This window comes from Anomalospiza imberbis, chromosome 1, assembly GCF_031753505.1.
Source record: "Anomalospiza imberbis isolate Cuckoo-Finch-1a 21T00152 chromosome 1, ASM3175350v1, whole genome shotgun sequence".
Taxonomy (NCBI): domain Eukaryota; kingdom Metazoa; phylum Chordata; class Aves; order Passeriformes; family Viduidae; genus Anomalospiza; species Anomalospiza imberbis.
The window spans coordinates 152,197,179-152,212,975 of record NC_089681.1 but is presented as its reverse complement, the minus strand read 5'-3'; the positions used below and the strand labels follow the sequence as shown (position 1 = coordinate 152,212,975).

The 15,797-nt window shown below is 41.8% G+C and overlaps 1 protein-coding gene across 6 annotated transcripts in view; it reads right to left on the bottom strand.

Moving 5' to 3' along the window:
* Positions 1–15,797, bottom strand: part of SMARCD3 (SWI/SNF related, matrix associated, actin dependent regulator of chromatin, subfamily d, member 3) — a 77,591-nt gene that overhangs the window by 17,047 nt on the left and 44,747 nt on the right. For all 6 annotated transcript variants that reach the window (XM_068177055.1, XM_068177060.1, XM_068177045.1 and 3 more), the window contains 2 exons: positions 8,857–8,979; positions 1,391–1,513 (listed from right to left, as the gene is read on the bottom strand). In XM_068177055.1, coding sequence (XP_068033156.1) covers positions 1,391–1,513; positions 8,857–8,979 — 246 coding nt within the window. The remainder of the gene's footprint in view (positions 1–1,390; positions 1,514–8,856; positions 8,980–15,797) is intronic.

Genomic DNA, 15,797 nt, shown 5'->3' with positions numbered 1-15,797 from the left:
ATGCAGGTTGCAGGGAGTATTTAAAGGGGGCTTGTAAGAAAGATCAAGGGAGACTTTTTACCAAGGTCTGTAGTGATAGGGTGAGGGGCAATGGTTTTCATGAAAGATTGTAGGTTTGGACTGGTCTTAAGAAGGACATTTTTTACTCAGAGGGTAGTGAGGCAGTTTGCCCACAGAAGCTGTGGCTGCCCTACCCCTGGAAGTGTTCCAGGTCAGTTTGGATGGGGCTTTGAGCAACACAGGCTAGTGGAAGGTGTCCTTGTCCAGGGCAGTGGGATGGAATGAGATGGTCTTGAAGATCCCTTCCAACCCAAACCATTCTATCATCCTAAGTCCTCTGTATACCTTTAACAGCCTGGGGTTTTTTTGATGAGTGCTAATTTCTTGGTCTGATTTATCAGATTACAGTAAATTTTGCAGACTGGTCATCCACTAAGCAAAACTATTTCCTTTTAAGTTTTTTATTTTCATTTAATTGTCAGTATTTGTTGTTTACTGCACAGCTCACACTGTCTCTATTAAAAACTAGAAGGTCTATGATTACCTGACTCTCCACAGAATACAGGCCACAGGATTCCAATTTATTTCTTTATATTTAATGCAGATAATATTTTATTTAAAAATGCTGGTAATTGAAAATCTGTGTTGTTCCAATAAAGAATCTCTTTCTTTATTGAAATTTATGCTCTAATTTCTAAACGGAATTTGTCTAACTTCAATTCCCAGATGCTGCACTTTATCACCACTTCCTCCTCCAGCAAGACTCTGATTCACGTACAGTTACCTCCAGACAGACTGAAAGCCTTGCCCTTTCCATGCATGCATGTTCTCCAGCTGTTTAGCCTATAAATACTTACTTGTGAAGTCTTTTCAAATAGATGATGCCTTTATTAGCAAAGTCCAGCCTTCCCCAACGACAGATAAATCCACCGCTAAGGTTTCTGAGGACTTCATAATGGTAAAATACTTCTTCCATCCTTGCTCTAACCATTTATACATTGTGTTGTACCCCCTAAGAATATGAAGTACTGCCTTCTCCTTGTTATCCTGCTCTTCACAAGATGCAATACCCACTGTAGGCCAGAATTACCATACCTGTTGTAACCTGAACCCTGCCATCTCTTTAAAGGGATTAATCTCAGCCCTCTTCTCTCCACTTCCTCCTACCTGTCCTGTCCTGATGTCTGCCTTATTTTCTACTGCACTCTCCAACATTCCCATTAGGGCCTTATCCCTCACTTGGGTGGAGCACAGTGCCTTCCCAGCAGCAACAAGTCAACACTGCCATTCAGACATGTCTTGTCTCAGCTGATGTCCCCAGTAAAACCTACCACCCCAAAGGACAACCTTTAGATCCTGCCAGCCCCAGTGAAGCAGAGATAAGTCATACATCATCCAGGAGCTTCCCCTCCACGCGCAGCTCCCACGAAGCAATGCTGCCATCAGAGTCATCAGCATCTGATTTTGCAGGATTAAATGTGTTGGAGATGTAAAGTCTCAGTTTCCGCTTTTGCTGTTATGCACAAAAACAAAGGAAAAGTACATATCCGGTTTAAGTTCAGGATCTGAGGAAGCTGCAGGAAAGGTGATAATTACACATTTAATAGGGAATCTCCATGTTTTGTACAGCTGCACCGGTTGTATTAGAATTTAAGATTCTGTTACATGTACGAAAATACACTGAAGAGATGAATCTGAAAATTCCTTTCAAAAACTCTTGGCTATACAAACACGCTGAAATTCACTGTAAATGGAGGAAGACAGGAAGTTGCCATGCCTAAGAAGTGATACATCCTATACTTCTGGATTAGATATCTGAGAAATCATTGTGAGTAAAGCATGATATTATGTCCTTTCTGGCTTCAACCTAGCTAGATTGCTAAAATTCAGCTGCAACTCTATTGCAACACAAATGTCCTTCATAGTTGCATCAGTTCAGATTTGTACATGGCAGTCACAAATACAGCTCACGCTGCAAACTACCTGCCGGGCACATCTCTGCCCATCTGCATTCTACCATCATGCAGCATCCAGTAACAATCCTCCCGCAGACACACTGAACACACCGACACACACACGCCGGCTGCCTTACCTTCCTCTTCACCCCACCTGCCTCCACCCTGAGCAAACATTGCTGCAGCTCCAGCTTGCTGGGGGACCTGAGTGAAGGAAGCCACCCTGCTTCATCCCTAATCCAGATGCTCAAGTCTGTCAGAGACACATTCATGCTAATACATTGTCATTTTTACAGACCACCTGAAGTTTCCCAGTCACTGCAGTGACTTATGGCTGTATCATTTCTAAGTGCCCTTCCTTCCATGCATCATGTGGAAAACCCAGCTATTAAGTCTGATGTATGGATTCCAGAAAAGATTGTTACCAAAAATTAAAAAATTACTTTGGGACTCTAATCTCCAATACCTATGTAGAACACAATGTCAAAAAGGCTACAGTTGTCAAGTTAATGCCAACAAAACAATGTAAGATAGAAGCAATCTTGTAAAGCTTATACACACATAGGAGAGAACGAGTAACATACAGCAGATTATACAGCATAATTTGGCATAGAGGAATGGGGAAGGCAGAGATGTGTGGCTGAAGAGGAACAGGAAAATTACTGCATTCTGCCAAATCTGGAGAAGAAAGTGACAGAGAGGTTTGATAGAAATGGAGTGTCAACAGCATGCTCTGACAGGAAACAGGATTTTCCAAAGGTGCCATCAGTGCAGAAAATGATAGGTTTACACAGGTAAGAACAGGCAGATTAACAGAAAAACCATTCTTGTGAATCCATGTTTTCTCCATCCTTTCCCACAAGATTTCTGTTGCCAAAGTGCTATTTCATAATATAATTATTTTATTGACCCCAAAACTCTATTTAGTGTGGTGGATTTGTGAAGGACTTTACATTTCTAAACTCAAAACTCTTCAAATTACACTGGACATTTTATGCACCATTCCTAAATTTTATCCCCACCTGGATTACTTGCAGAACTGTACCTACATACACAAGCAGGCTTTTACTTAACAGACATTTAGTGTTGCCAGCACCACTGGCTCCTTGTATGAGCTACCTGGGAATGGTTCTGCTCCCAGACATTTTGGGAGGCTATCTCCTCTTCCGGGTCCAGGAACTAGACAATGGCTCTTGAACTTGCCCTACACACCCTTATTACCAACAGTGGTAATGCCTACTTCATGCAGTGGAATTTAAAGAAAATAAATTTAGAAATCCCTAGCAAAATTTCGGAACTGTGGCTCTACAGCCAGGAACAGTTACTTTGGACCCTTAAGATCCTTCTCTCCTACTGTGACTATTCTCCTGGCAGCTGATTCATACTACCATCGAGCCTGCGAAGCAAGACCCTTAGCAGAGACCCAAGAGTACAGTATGAATCCTACCTGAAGGGATCAATCCAATAACAACTCTAGCATGCACAGCTATACTGCTATCATAGGGATGTCCAGTCTTGGAAGACGCCAGTTCAGAGACGAGATATAGCCAAAACTGAGCTCAAGAAAGAAAGATACCAACACGGTGCTTGGTGGGGTTTTAGAGTACAGGCCATAAAGTCTCTTCAGCTGCTGATACACACCAAAACCCCACTGCATTTGGTTCACTCTCAGTATCCCTGTGCTCCACAACAATGTCAAGTTCATATCCAGAAGGCTCTCAGAATGACATATTCTTTCGTCTCCAGTTGAGCAACTCCATCTCATCCAGGCAGGAAATGATAAAATTTATGAGCAACTTGATTGCTTTGCAGCTTAAATAAAGCAGTGGCAAGAAGCCACTGCCCTTCAATAAATTCTGCAAATTTCTTAATCTGGTGCTTTATCACACAGACCTAAAATCTGTTCTCCTCTCTGTATGGTGGATTCACAGAGAACAGAAGAGCAAGCAACCAAAGGATTCTCAGTAGCTGGGAGCAAAATCTAAAGAGAAGATTTACAGCTCTAGGGCAAGAAGAAAGCATCACATTTCATCTCTTCAGACACACCAGAACTTTATCACCAAAAAAAGGCAAAGCTAAGCAGGGGGAACTTCACAGAGACTTGATCAACATTGTGAATCAAATAATCTCTTGTCCAAAAATCAGTAAATGCTTGATCTCCTTGTTCTCTTAGAGTAAGACACTGATCTTTGACTCAGCTTCAGCAAAAGAAACTTTAAACAGCAGTCATATTAAAATGAAAAGTCTTCCCCTAAACCCACTGTATTGCACTTACAATTTCTCCTTGAGAAAACTAAAAAGAAAAAATAATCATATGTAACAGATGAGCGGTCATATCAGCAATGAACTGCTGCAAAGGTGTCAGCACAACTGCTGGGCGAGCTCACGTGAAATCAAACAGATCTGAATGGGAGGCTGACAGGAACGGTGGGGCAGCACACCTACAGCTTGCTCTTTCTTCAAGTTCTCTGATGTCATCTTCACACAAATCAATACAGCTTTAAGTTCAAGTAAATGGGTGAAATGCTGGAAATCTGTCAAATCCTTCAGAAAACCTTCCCTGGTTTACAGTGTTACTTTTTTTTTTTCAGTTTCCATTAGTATTGAATCCCTAACAAGTCGAATCAGAAAGTTAAGTATCTGATGATCCCATGATCTGTGTGCTATCCCCAGACAAATCTCCATCAACTGCTGAAGTTAGTTTCCTTCAATGAACTCTCAGGCTGGACCCAAAACCTCCCAGACACTTCCAGGGAAGTTGTGCTTGGGATTTTAAATAAACAAACAAAGTTACTAGCAGATAGTCTACTGCTGACTGACTCAAGAAAATCTGACAGCCAATCTTGTAAGTTGTGTTAAGAGCTCTCTAAGTATATCTTAAGGGTGAATTTCTATGAACCTTAAGATAGCATAAAAGCCTCAAGCAGAAAGCACAGAAAAGATTAAAATCTGTGTTTCTGCTTTTGCATATGCAGTAACAATTTCCTGGTCTCACAGAAAAAAAAACTTCTTAGAAAACAAAATGAACATGGAAAATAAGAATCAGGATACGGAAAAACAATGACCATTGTCTGATCATTATAAAATACCCAAATTAAATGAAGACTGTCCATAACAGAGCTGGAATATAGAGGCATCTCGCTCAGAGTGGCAGCAAGATATGTCAAAATTTGTAGAGGAAACAAAATTAGTTAGGTAACTCCTGAAAAAAAAAAATGGACATGAACTTAAAAATGGCCAACCCAAATGCAGAAAAACCAGTGACTCAGTAGACTACACAAGTATCATGAATAATGAAAAGGAATGAGACAATACTTACTGAGTTCAAAATTACACCAACACATGAAAAATACTTGCAGATAGTTCTATAAAAGCTTAAATAACAACAACAAAATTCAGAAAAAGGTGAAGAAATACTACAGAGGACTGAAACAGAATTTTTTATGCACAATAGTCTACAAAATCATCTGTAGCAGCTTATTTCATAGTTGTATATTGTACTTCCTCAGGAAAGAATGAGGAGTTGTATAGTGATAGATAATAAGAAGAAGACGGGTGCACTGAAAAATTATTTTTCTACAATGATTGGGAGGAATTAATTTTTTACCTGAGAAAAGAGAACATTAAACAACCTGAAAGACATATTTAAAACACTGACTGATTAAAGGAGATAAGGTGTTCCCATTTTCCTCATCTCATAATGCAAAAAGCAGAACACATAGAATTATGCCAAAAGACAAGTGTTTCAGAAAAAAAAACCAAATTGCTTTCTGGCAACAATCCAATATCAATTCCTCAGTCATCCTAAAACCTGAAAGTGGGGAAAAAAAAATCTCAATTCACAAAACTAGGGAGAGAGACAGTATGATGATGTTCTGATGCTACTAGTTTTTCACCTAAAAATGGAGAACCTGGAAGCAGATAATTTAGTTTGGAAACTGCAACTATACCCATATCTGGTAAACTGAATGTCTCACATCAGTACACTGCAAAAGAATGACAGTGCCTGGATGACTGTCTCTGGTTTGGGTGAGATGAAAGTACTGTCTGTGGTGCCAGGACTTGGAGTAGGAGCCCTGCTTATGACATGGTCACATCCCACTTTCAGTCAGAAGACCCTGGTTCAGGCTTTGGCGTGAAAATCATCTCAGTCTTATGTTTATGGAGACAACTGTCTATCTCAGGGTTATACAATGGAGAGAAATAAACATTTTCAGAGAGTGTTATTTATCTATATTATTTTAAACATCCACTTCTGTATGAGAAGAACTGTGCCCTGAACACCTCTGCCTACACCAGCTTAATCTCTCAACCATGAAGAGAGCTGAGACTAGGTCACATATAAACGAATGAAATGGCTATGTCTATACTTAGCCAAATAAATCCCACTCCCAAAGTCCACCATGGTCTTAGAGCTGCATAGATTTTCAGTAATTCATTCTTTAATGACAGCTACTGATCTGTTGAATGTATGGTTTCCGTTTCCTTCAGGCCATGGAGTTTGCTATATATGTCAAACAGCCCTGTCTGCCTGACTACTTCCTAAAAGTTCTTTCTGGAATTCTGACATTGTGGGTCTTCCATGATGTCAGTACAAGGACACTTGCTAATGCTGCTCTGCAGACAAGGAATTCTGAGACTCTCGTGACAGATGCAATCCAAGAATGCAGGACTGGCTGAAGAAGAGGAGAGTACACAGCAATGTCCAACCAGCAGAAAACTGCCAAGGCAAGATCTAAACTGGAAAAGCTGGCAGCTGAAGAGGGCTGCTGACAGTAGTCAAAGGAGCTGACAGGTGGGGAAGGCCATTTTTCCCTTCAACAGCTGCCCAAAGCCCAGGTCTCCTCACTTCTTGAGCCATCCCACAGCTGTCATCTGGTTCAAGAGTGCAACTGTTCTTAGGAGATCCAAGTAGGATCAACAAGCCAAACATATTTTATGCACTGTCTTCACAAAAAAAAAAAAAAAAAAGCTTTAACCAATTATTCCTAAAATTTCCCCAGAATAGTTAGTCTTCAGACAAAAAAAACCCAGCCTGAGCAACACTAGACCATAAATCTGTGGTTCCCTACAACTGTTTCTAGCTACAGCTCAATCACTGTGACAAACACTGGAACTGCAACTACAGCTGATAACTATGAGAAATCCTGTATATCGCCTACATAATTTCATATAATTTAGACAAATTCATATTTCTCCTAGGATTACAATTCCAGTTTGAGAATCATTGTTTTAAGGCAAGTGTTTCAAAATTACAAGAGCTTTGATAAGAGATGGAAACGCAGAGGTAACTTCTATTGCTGCTACCAATTCTGCAACTATAATAAAATGGAAATATAAACATTAAGAAAAACCCAAGTTTATCTAGGTTTAGCCTTATTTTGACAGGTCTGATACCTATATGCTAGGACTACCTATACACGAATTTGGAAAACATCTGATTGATCATTCTCTAGGTGTTAGCTGAGTAAATGATATTTAAAACATGTCTGCTGAGCCCTAGATGGAAACAGAATTTTCTGTCTACAGTTTCTGTAGAGTGTTGTGCCTCCTACACTCTTCCCTATCCCAGACACTTAATATCTCAACAGCACAGCTTAGAGCTAGGACCTTGTGCACTTGTTAATTCCCTCATTAAAGAGTTTGCCACAGAATAAATAACTTACCACTGATTTATGAATTCAAGTCAAAGTCTTCAATCACCTTTAAATATGGCCAGATTCCTAACTAGCTTAAAAGAATGGTGTTCAACCCATATCAAGAAGGTAAGACAAATGATTTCTTCTGAGAGTACAATCTATTATGTGCAACACTTTTTAAGAATGAACTCATGATTTAGACCATAGAGGATTCAGTTTCCTTTCTGTCTAGGAGGTGTTAATAGAACTTAATTGTTTCTTTTTTTTTTTTTTTTTTTTTTGTTCCTTTCACATGTATCAACTGAAAAAACACCAAGAGGTAAAAGCCTTCCACATTTTATCAGGTACCTGTATAGTGACAAAGACAACAGAATATTGGACTTTGTTGGGCTGACCCCCATCATTGTGGTAAAGACAAGAATGATAGCTTTATGTCACGGCAGACATATAGCTACAAAATCCTTCTTTCTATGGGAATTAGTTGAGGAATAGAGTATGAGCTACCCAATACAGTCACAAGAACTTAAATGAGACATGAAAAGAAATTCTTCACAATGAGAGTGAACAAAAAATGTAACAGACTACCTGACAAGGCTGTGAAACCTCCATCCTTACAGATTTTCAACACTCAACAAGGCCTTGACAACCCTGTTTTTAACAGAACATTGAACTAGATAAGCTCCAGTTTCCTCCTATCTAAACTATTCCATGAGTCCAATGAACAGACTCAGAAAACTTAGAAACAGACCTTTTCAGTGTGATATTAGGAAGAGCGAAGTGCAGGACTTTATCTAATAGAAACTGAAGAAAATGTCATCCATTCTTTTCTTACACAAATAATAACTTCTGTAAGTAATTCTTCCCATTGTATGTTCTGTTATTCCACAAGTTCCACTTTTGACCAAATTTGAGTTGGAAACGTAATACATACCTTCAGCACACCCCTCTAATCTCTTATTTTCTCATTTTTTATCATTTTAATACAAAGTTCCCAAAACAGTGTTTATCTATCCTTTATTTATCCCTAGGCTATTGTTCCCCTTATTAAAGACTTTCAGAAGCTAGAGCTGGTAATAGCCACAGAATTTTCTCTACCACTTTTCTATGCATGCTGATTGCCAACTGTTTGCTCTTAGGAGCTCTGCCTAACCCATTCCAAAGCACTTCTGCTAATGGCACTTTCACTTGAAAGGTACTTCCACCATTTACTACAAGAATTATTTTCCTCCACTGACACAATCTACACATTTTTCACAACATACCTTCATTGGCCTCTTCAGTGCTTCCTGAATATCCACACGCTTCCGCATAATGGTCTGGTCTAGTTTGCGCTCAAAGGCCAAGAGATCCATGTAGGCCTGGGACTCGGGAACCAGCTCCCGGATCTGAGAAGGAAGCAAGGAATATCCAAACATTGGAAGCACGAATCTGCCATGTTCCAGAACAGCAACACTGACACATTCCCAGTCCTTGGGCAGGTGTGCCCCGAGGAGTTCTCCCCCTGACAGCAGCTCCCAGACAGTGCAGCAGGTCTCAGCAGCATGGGACAAGCACAGACTGAAGAGCAGGACCACAGAACTGAGGCTAATGCATTCTGGAAGACCTTGCCTGAATCCACAAAGCCTGAATCATGGCTGTTTTCTTTGAGTGAGGCTTAGCTATCAGCAGCCAGGGAGACTACCCTCGGCAATCCAAAGTACAGTGAATTTGTCCTGTTCAAAACCAGAAAAGTGCTGCATCTCCCTAGACTACGGGGTGGGGGGGGGGAGGTGTGTTCCTATTGACATTTCAAAAACAAGGGTCACCCACTGTAAGTAAAAACTGCCACTAAGGATGCCTGCCTTTGTCAGCACATCTTCCTGGCTGAGGTGAAATTAACCTTCATGTCAAAGTTTCAACATGACCAGCTATCAGGTGTCAACTTATGAGCCTGCCAACTTTTATTGGTATTTTGATATATTAGTTCTATTGACAACCCCCCTTTTTATTTTCTCTTTTACAAGGAAGTTAGCAGAGGAGGGGATATGAAGTAGGTTGGAAGTAAGACCTAATGAACTGAGCTTAGAAATGGGTAAGTATACCCTTAAATGAAAATGTTGATTCTTAATTTGGAATAACTCATGCAGGAAAAACATAAAAAGATACTGTAAGTAATTAAAATAGATCTATTAGACAACCTTTTCTATTTCTAAGATATTCACTCTAGCTTTCACTTATTAACTAAAATATTTAACTGTTATAATATTCCCACAGGAATTTAAAGTGAGTTGGTATGCATGTTTTGCTTTAGAATCAGAATTAGTTACAGTTAAAATTACAGTTTATATCTGGTGTAAGGCACAAACACCTATATGAGATAGACCAGGCATGGACCTGTTCCCTGTGTTCTGCAAGGACATGAGAACTACAGCCCGAGGTCATGCCAATAGTTGGCTCTCCTAGTATTGTGTCTCTGACAAGATTTCGAAGTTGCTGTCTTTTAGTACCTGCAACAGCCCAAGCAGAGCGTTCCAGAACGTCACCAGGCAATGTGGGAGGAACCTCCTTTTGCTCATTTGGAACCTGCCACGAGTGAGTTTCATTTGATGCCATTTCCCTGCACTGCTGGAGCAGCAGTGGGAAGGCATTGCCTAGGCACCTTTGCTATATGTTTTACACGTTTTTGTCATACCTTTCTTAATAATTTTCTTTTCCAGCCTGAAGACAAACAATTTCTCCCTGCTGTATTTAGACAGACTAAAGTTACCAAATGTCTCTTTCAATCAACTCTTTTTATTTTGAGATGGTAGACTACCTGCTCTACTCACAGCAAGATTGATACTTTGGAAAAGCAGAAGCCACAGAGCAAAAATTCTGTTCAGCTTTAGCCGAACCATCATATTTTTATCTGCTTATATGCTTTCTCAAAATGTTAGTATCAGCAGCATAATAAAAGAAACATGAGCATGAAGAGCAAGCATTACCCTGGAAACATCAAGGAATTGACCGACAGCTTGCAGAGTGAGGGCAGCAAGGCAGTGAGTGCAAATCTTTGGACACAACAAAACACTTCAATGTTTTTTTTTCCTGTTCTGCACAGATGAAAAGATTCTTCAGTTCCTTGCCTGAAGAAATTAATGATGGTGTGCTACAGTCAATTAAAAATTCTGGACCGAGAAAGTAGTTTCTGACCTTTAATGTCAAGTTCCATCAGAGTCAGTGTGCGAACCCCCTGGGCACATGGTGAAGCAGGGCAAGGCCTACAGAGTCCTTAGGATCCAGCCTATACAACACAGATGATACAACCTTTCCGGCTGGTTCAATGGGCACTAGACCCAGGATCTAATCAAATTTCTAGGAAGTTTGTAGAAACAGCAGAAACCTTCAATAACTATTTTTATACCACACTTTTATCATATGGAAGTGAAAGGGTTATTTCCTATTCCATTCCTATAACCAAACTGGATGTTAAGTATTATAAGATGCTAAAAAGCACAAACACTTTAAAATCAGCCAAAGACAAAACTGCATCTAATTCCTTGAACAGCAAATGGCCACAGGTTGAGAGAGCATTGGAGAGAAGAATTTTACTTGCTGTGTTTGTATTCTTCTCTAGGGATGTGTTATGGTCACAGCAAAGATGGGATTTTTGGGTAAGATCAAAGGCTCACTCAGGCCAGTTTTGGCAGCTTTCAGTCTTTTGCTTTCTCACCCTACTACTGGAATAATCTTTTGGAGGCATGATAGTGCCTATGTGATAAGGATCTGTGCAGCTTGCCTAGTTCCTTCTCGTGCATGGCTTGCCCTAACGGAGAAGTTCATAGCTCCATGTAGGTCTACACTCTTCTACTAAAGTTCTAACTATAGATGCAAAAAGAGTGTTTCAATACTTAAATTCTCCATTCTGGCCTTTATGTAGAAATGCCAGAATGAAGAAGTTTTTTGAAGAAACTCTAGAAATCACCTAGCAAAACCAGCATCTCGTCAGCCAAGGTTTTGAACATATGTAGTTATAAGTTTATCTTAGAATTCCATGGATAGCTGGAAGAGATTACTATTAACATTAGTAAGACAGAGTCTTTCTTGAGGCTGGAGTTGTTTATCTTTCTATTATGAAAATTCAAACATTTCAAACTTTTAAAGATTAGTAAAAAGCAATTGTTACTAAATTATGCATTTTTATCCTTGATTTCCACAAGATTTTTTATGAGTGGCGACAAAAAATGGCCAACTTGCAAGTGGGGGCAGTGAGGACAGTGTGGAAGGAATGCCATGATGGGAGACAGTGTGGGGGCCCCACTACACCTGCCTGTAAACAGATGTGCAAGGCTTTTGAGACACAATCAGAGACCAAGGAACAGCTGCAACACTACAAATTCTGGGATACAAATAACGTCTCTGGATAGTTTCTATGGCTGTCAAAGTATAACAGCTTGGAAGGCAACGACAGCAGTCAGCGGGCTGGGGAAAGCAATGAGGCAGCCTTCTGCAAGAAGATGAGCAGCAGAAGGAAAGCTAGAGAAAAACCCAGGTCTGGGTCTGGTTCTGCCGCTCATGTCGAAAGCCACAGAGAAGGCTCCACGTTGTCTTTGGCTCCATTGCTCCTAGCTGAATCCTGTCCTCGGGCCTCCCAGAGTCCCGAGCCCAAGTCAGGCAGGGCAGCAGGGCTGTGCAGAGGGAGCCTGACAGGCTGCAGAAACGGGACGGCACTTCCGCGCGGTAAAGTTCAGCACAGGAAAAGCTCTGCTCCTGGCAGAGAATCACACCGTGCAGGGGGACAGGTGGGCATCGGTGGGGTAGAAAACAGGTTGGCAGGAGAGGGCTTGGGCGCCCCTGAGGGACAGACAACAGTGCAGAAGGAGTCTGAGGGGTAAGGCAGCCATAGCAAAGGTCAGCTGCAAAAGGGGCTCTATTAGCACAGGTTTTGCCATCAAGCCCAGGAAAGAGGCTCTTGCTTGCTAATCCACGCTGGTGCAACTGGATCTGGACTGGTGGGCACAGGACCACAGAGATGGGACACCCTGGAGCAAGGCCCGCAGAGGCTCAGTAGGATGTTGGGGGCTGGAGCACAGACCTGCCAGGAGAAGCTGCAAGAGCTTCTCCAGCCTGGAGAAGAAAAGGGAAAAGGAGATTGCCTGGGAGAGTTTGACAGCCATGTGGACTGGTGAAGCACAGACAGGACCAGCCTCCCCTTGGAGGTGTGTGAGATTTGGGTGAGAGGCAACAGAAACTCACTGCAGCATGGGCAATTCATTCCCTGTAAGAACTGGTTTGTAAAAAAAAACCTCTGACAAAACAAACAAAACACATCATGGTATCAAAACCTTGGAACAGGCTGCCAAGAAATGCTCTGGAGCGTCCATCCTTGGCTGGAGGTATTCAGAACCCATCTGGACAAGGTCCTGAGCAAGCTGATATAATTTGAACCTGTTTTATACAACAGCTGGCCTACAAAACTTTCACAGGTCCTATTGCTGTGCACCTCCAATATCCCAGAAAAAACCCAAGAAATAAAACTGGATCTATTTCAGGCAGGAACAATTGGAGCTGCGTTCTTCACTGTCTAAGCAGGACAAACACAACAGTTTCAGCAATCTTGATTAAGAAAAAAAATCACTAATAGAGATTTGTCAGCTTCTTGAGAATTATGCTACCCTAGAATTTCTGCCTTTGAGACAGGTAACAAAATCCAAGACCCCTTACTCCCCCAAGTCTGACAAGCTCAATTTGATCATTAGCCTTTTTTACTACCTATGGCAGATGGACATAACCCACACATTTCACAGGTATTGTTGAAAACCAGATTTTTTCTCTTAAGTGGCAGTGACTGAAGTCTCACTTGGCAGCTACTGGACAGTTTCCCTCCTAAGAAACTTTAGCCTACAGCTTATTGACAAAAGTGTCTCTACCACTGAGGCTTCTACAGTCAAAGAAAGACAGCTAAGGGCTGACACTCCTTATAAACCACAATTGTGCCACCCTATGGCCCCTAAGAGAGAGTGGTTTGAGGAAGATTTCTGACTGACTACCATGGGGTCAGTAACAGTCCAGTAAAATGGCAAAAGCAATCCATGTTCTTGGTCCTCCTCTCTTAGGACTGGGCAAACCATTGCTGTTGCTCGGTCCCTTCAGAGCCATCCGTCAGCCTGAACAAGGCCAGTTGTCTCAGTCTTTCCTCATGTGCTGATCCAGTCATTCAATCAACCTGACAATCATCCACTGACCTCAGTCCAGTTTGCCAATGTTTTTCTTGAATTCAGGATCCTAAACCTAGACACAGTGCTCTAGCACTGAGCTAACGAATACGGAGCAAAGAAGGCTAATCAAATCCTTCAGTCTCTTGGCTGTGCTCCCGGCCACAGAGCTCGGGACGCTGTTAGACATCTTTGCTGACAAGGCATACCTCCTGCTCACACTCAGCTCACCGTCCACCAGTGCCTCCAGGGCCTTTCCAGCAGTGCTGCTTCTCAGCCAGGTAGTCCTCCTCTTTCTCAACAAAGAACATTTGACCTAGATGACTTTCATAAAGTTCTTGTTGGTTCATTCCTTCAGCATGTCCACAAGCATATAAACTGGTTTCCCCACCCAGTGATTGGTGTCATCTGTAGATTTTATAAGCAAGCACTGCACTGCCTCCTCCAGTGGCAAAGATGCTGGACTGAACAGCTGCTATGACACATATGACACATCCCTGCAGCACTGTGATGGCAGTACCTTCATGGCCAAGAATAACCTTTAGCCACCTTCTCAGCCTCATCATCCGCCCACATGGCTGTCAGCCCATTTAGACCAAAATGTCCCAACCTGAATACAAGACTATTATGTATGAGAGAGCAGCCTAGAAAGGACATTGACCAGTTCTCTCAGCTCCCTCAGATGCATATCTGTTGGATATCATGGAGCTGTACAGGTGAAGTTTCTTCAACTAATCCCTGGCCCTATCCCCGTCCTCTGTCACCTGTTCCTCTTGGATGTGTTCACTGATCACAGGGCACTGGAGGCATCATTAGTGCCGACTGAACAAAGAAGTCTTTGAGTGCTTCAGACTTATTGTCTCTGTCACCACTGGATCACTCAGCCCACTCAGCATGGAGTACACATTTTCCTTGGTCAGCCTTTATTACTATTGCAATAGTAGAAGCTTTTCTTGTCCTTCATGTCTCTTGAAGATCTCAACTACAGCTGAGCTTTGACTTTGCTGATACCATTCCCTGCATTCCCAGGCAATGCTTCTAAACTCCTCCTCTGTAGCCTGTCCTTGCTTCACTTCTTCTACATTGCCTTTTGATGTTGGGGCCACCACTGTGATTACCCTATTCTGGGCTCCTCATAAATCTGCTCATTTTCTCGCATTTAAAACAGGCTGCTCTTAAAGGTCCTTAAAGACCTCCCAGCTTCCTTGAGCCACTTTGCCCTTCAGAGCTGTTTCTCAAGGAATCACACCTACCAGTTCCCTGTACCTGACTACCCTCCTTCCTCATCCCTGGCAAGATCTTTAATTTCTTTATTTCACAGCTGCTATATCCAAGGCTACCACTGATTATCACACCCCTAACCTCTTCTTTCTTACATGAAAGAATGGCAGATCCAGGTGTTCCTCACCTCTGGTTGGCTCAGATGGAGAAAGAGGTGGACAACAGCCATGCAGTGACCAAACCACAGCAGGACAGCTATTATGGCATGGGATCTGTGCAGAGAATTCCACATGGTGGTCAGTAAACAGCAGCAGCAAAAATTGACTAAGTATTAGTGTCAAGGAAAATGAAGTAGAGAAGATGAAAAGGAAAGGACAAAAAGTTCTCAGGAATTCAGGGCTGAGTGAGAACAACAGCAGCCAATACTAAGAGACAAGCATGCCACTGAAGGAGGGGTAGTTTGTTGTTTCAAAGTTGCACTCCACTCAGCAAGTTAAACAAGGAAAAGCAGAGACAGGCACAGCTATGGAGCCAGAATGTTTTTCAGCTGAGATTCTTGCATCAGAAAGGGTAGGCAAGGAAGCCAAAAAAATCAGAATGGTGGATCACATTCACAGCTCCCTGGGAAAAAATGTAATGACTCAATACTAAGAGAAAATAAGACTGACCAGAAGTAATGAGGAGGCAAGGCCTGGAGAAAGACGTACAATCTGAGGTGCAGTCATGTGTCCCTACAGTTAGTTTGTGGTCTGAGGTCGAAATTGAGGCACAACTGCAAAACCTGGGTCACAAGGGTAACATCAGCTCCA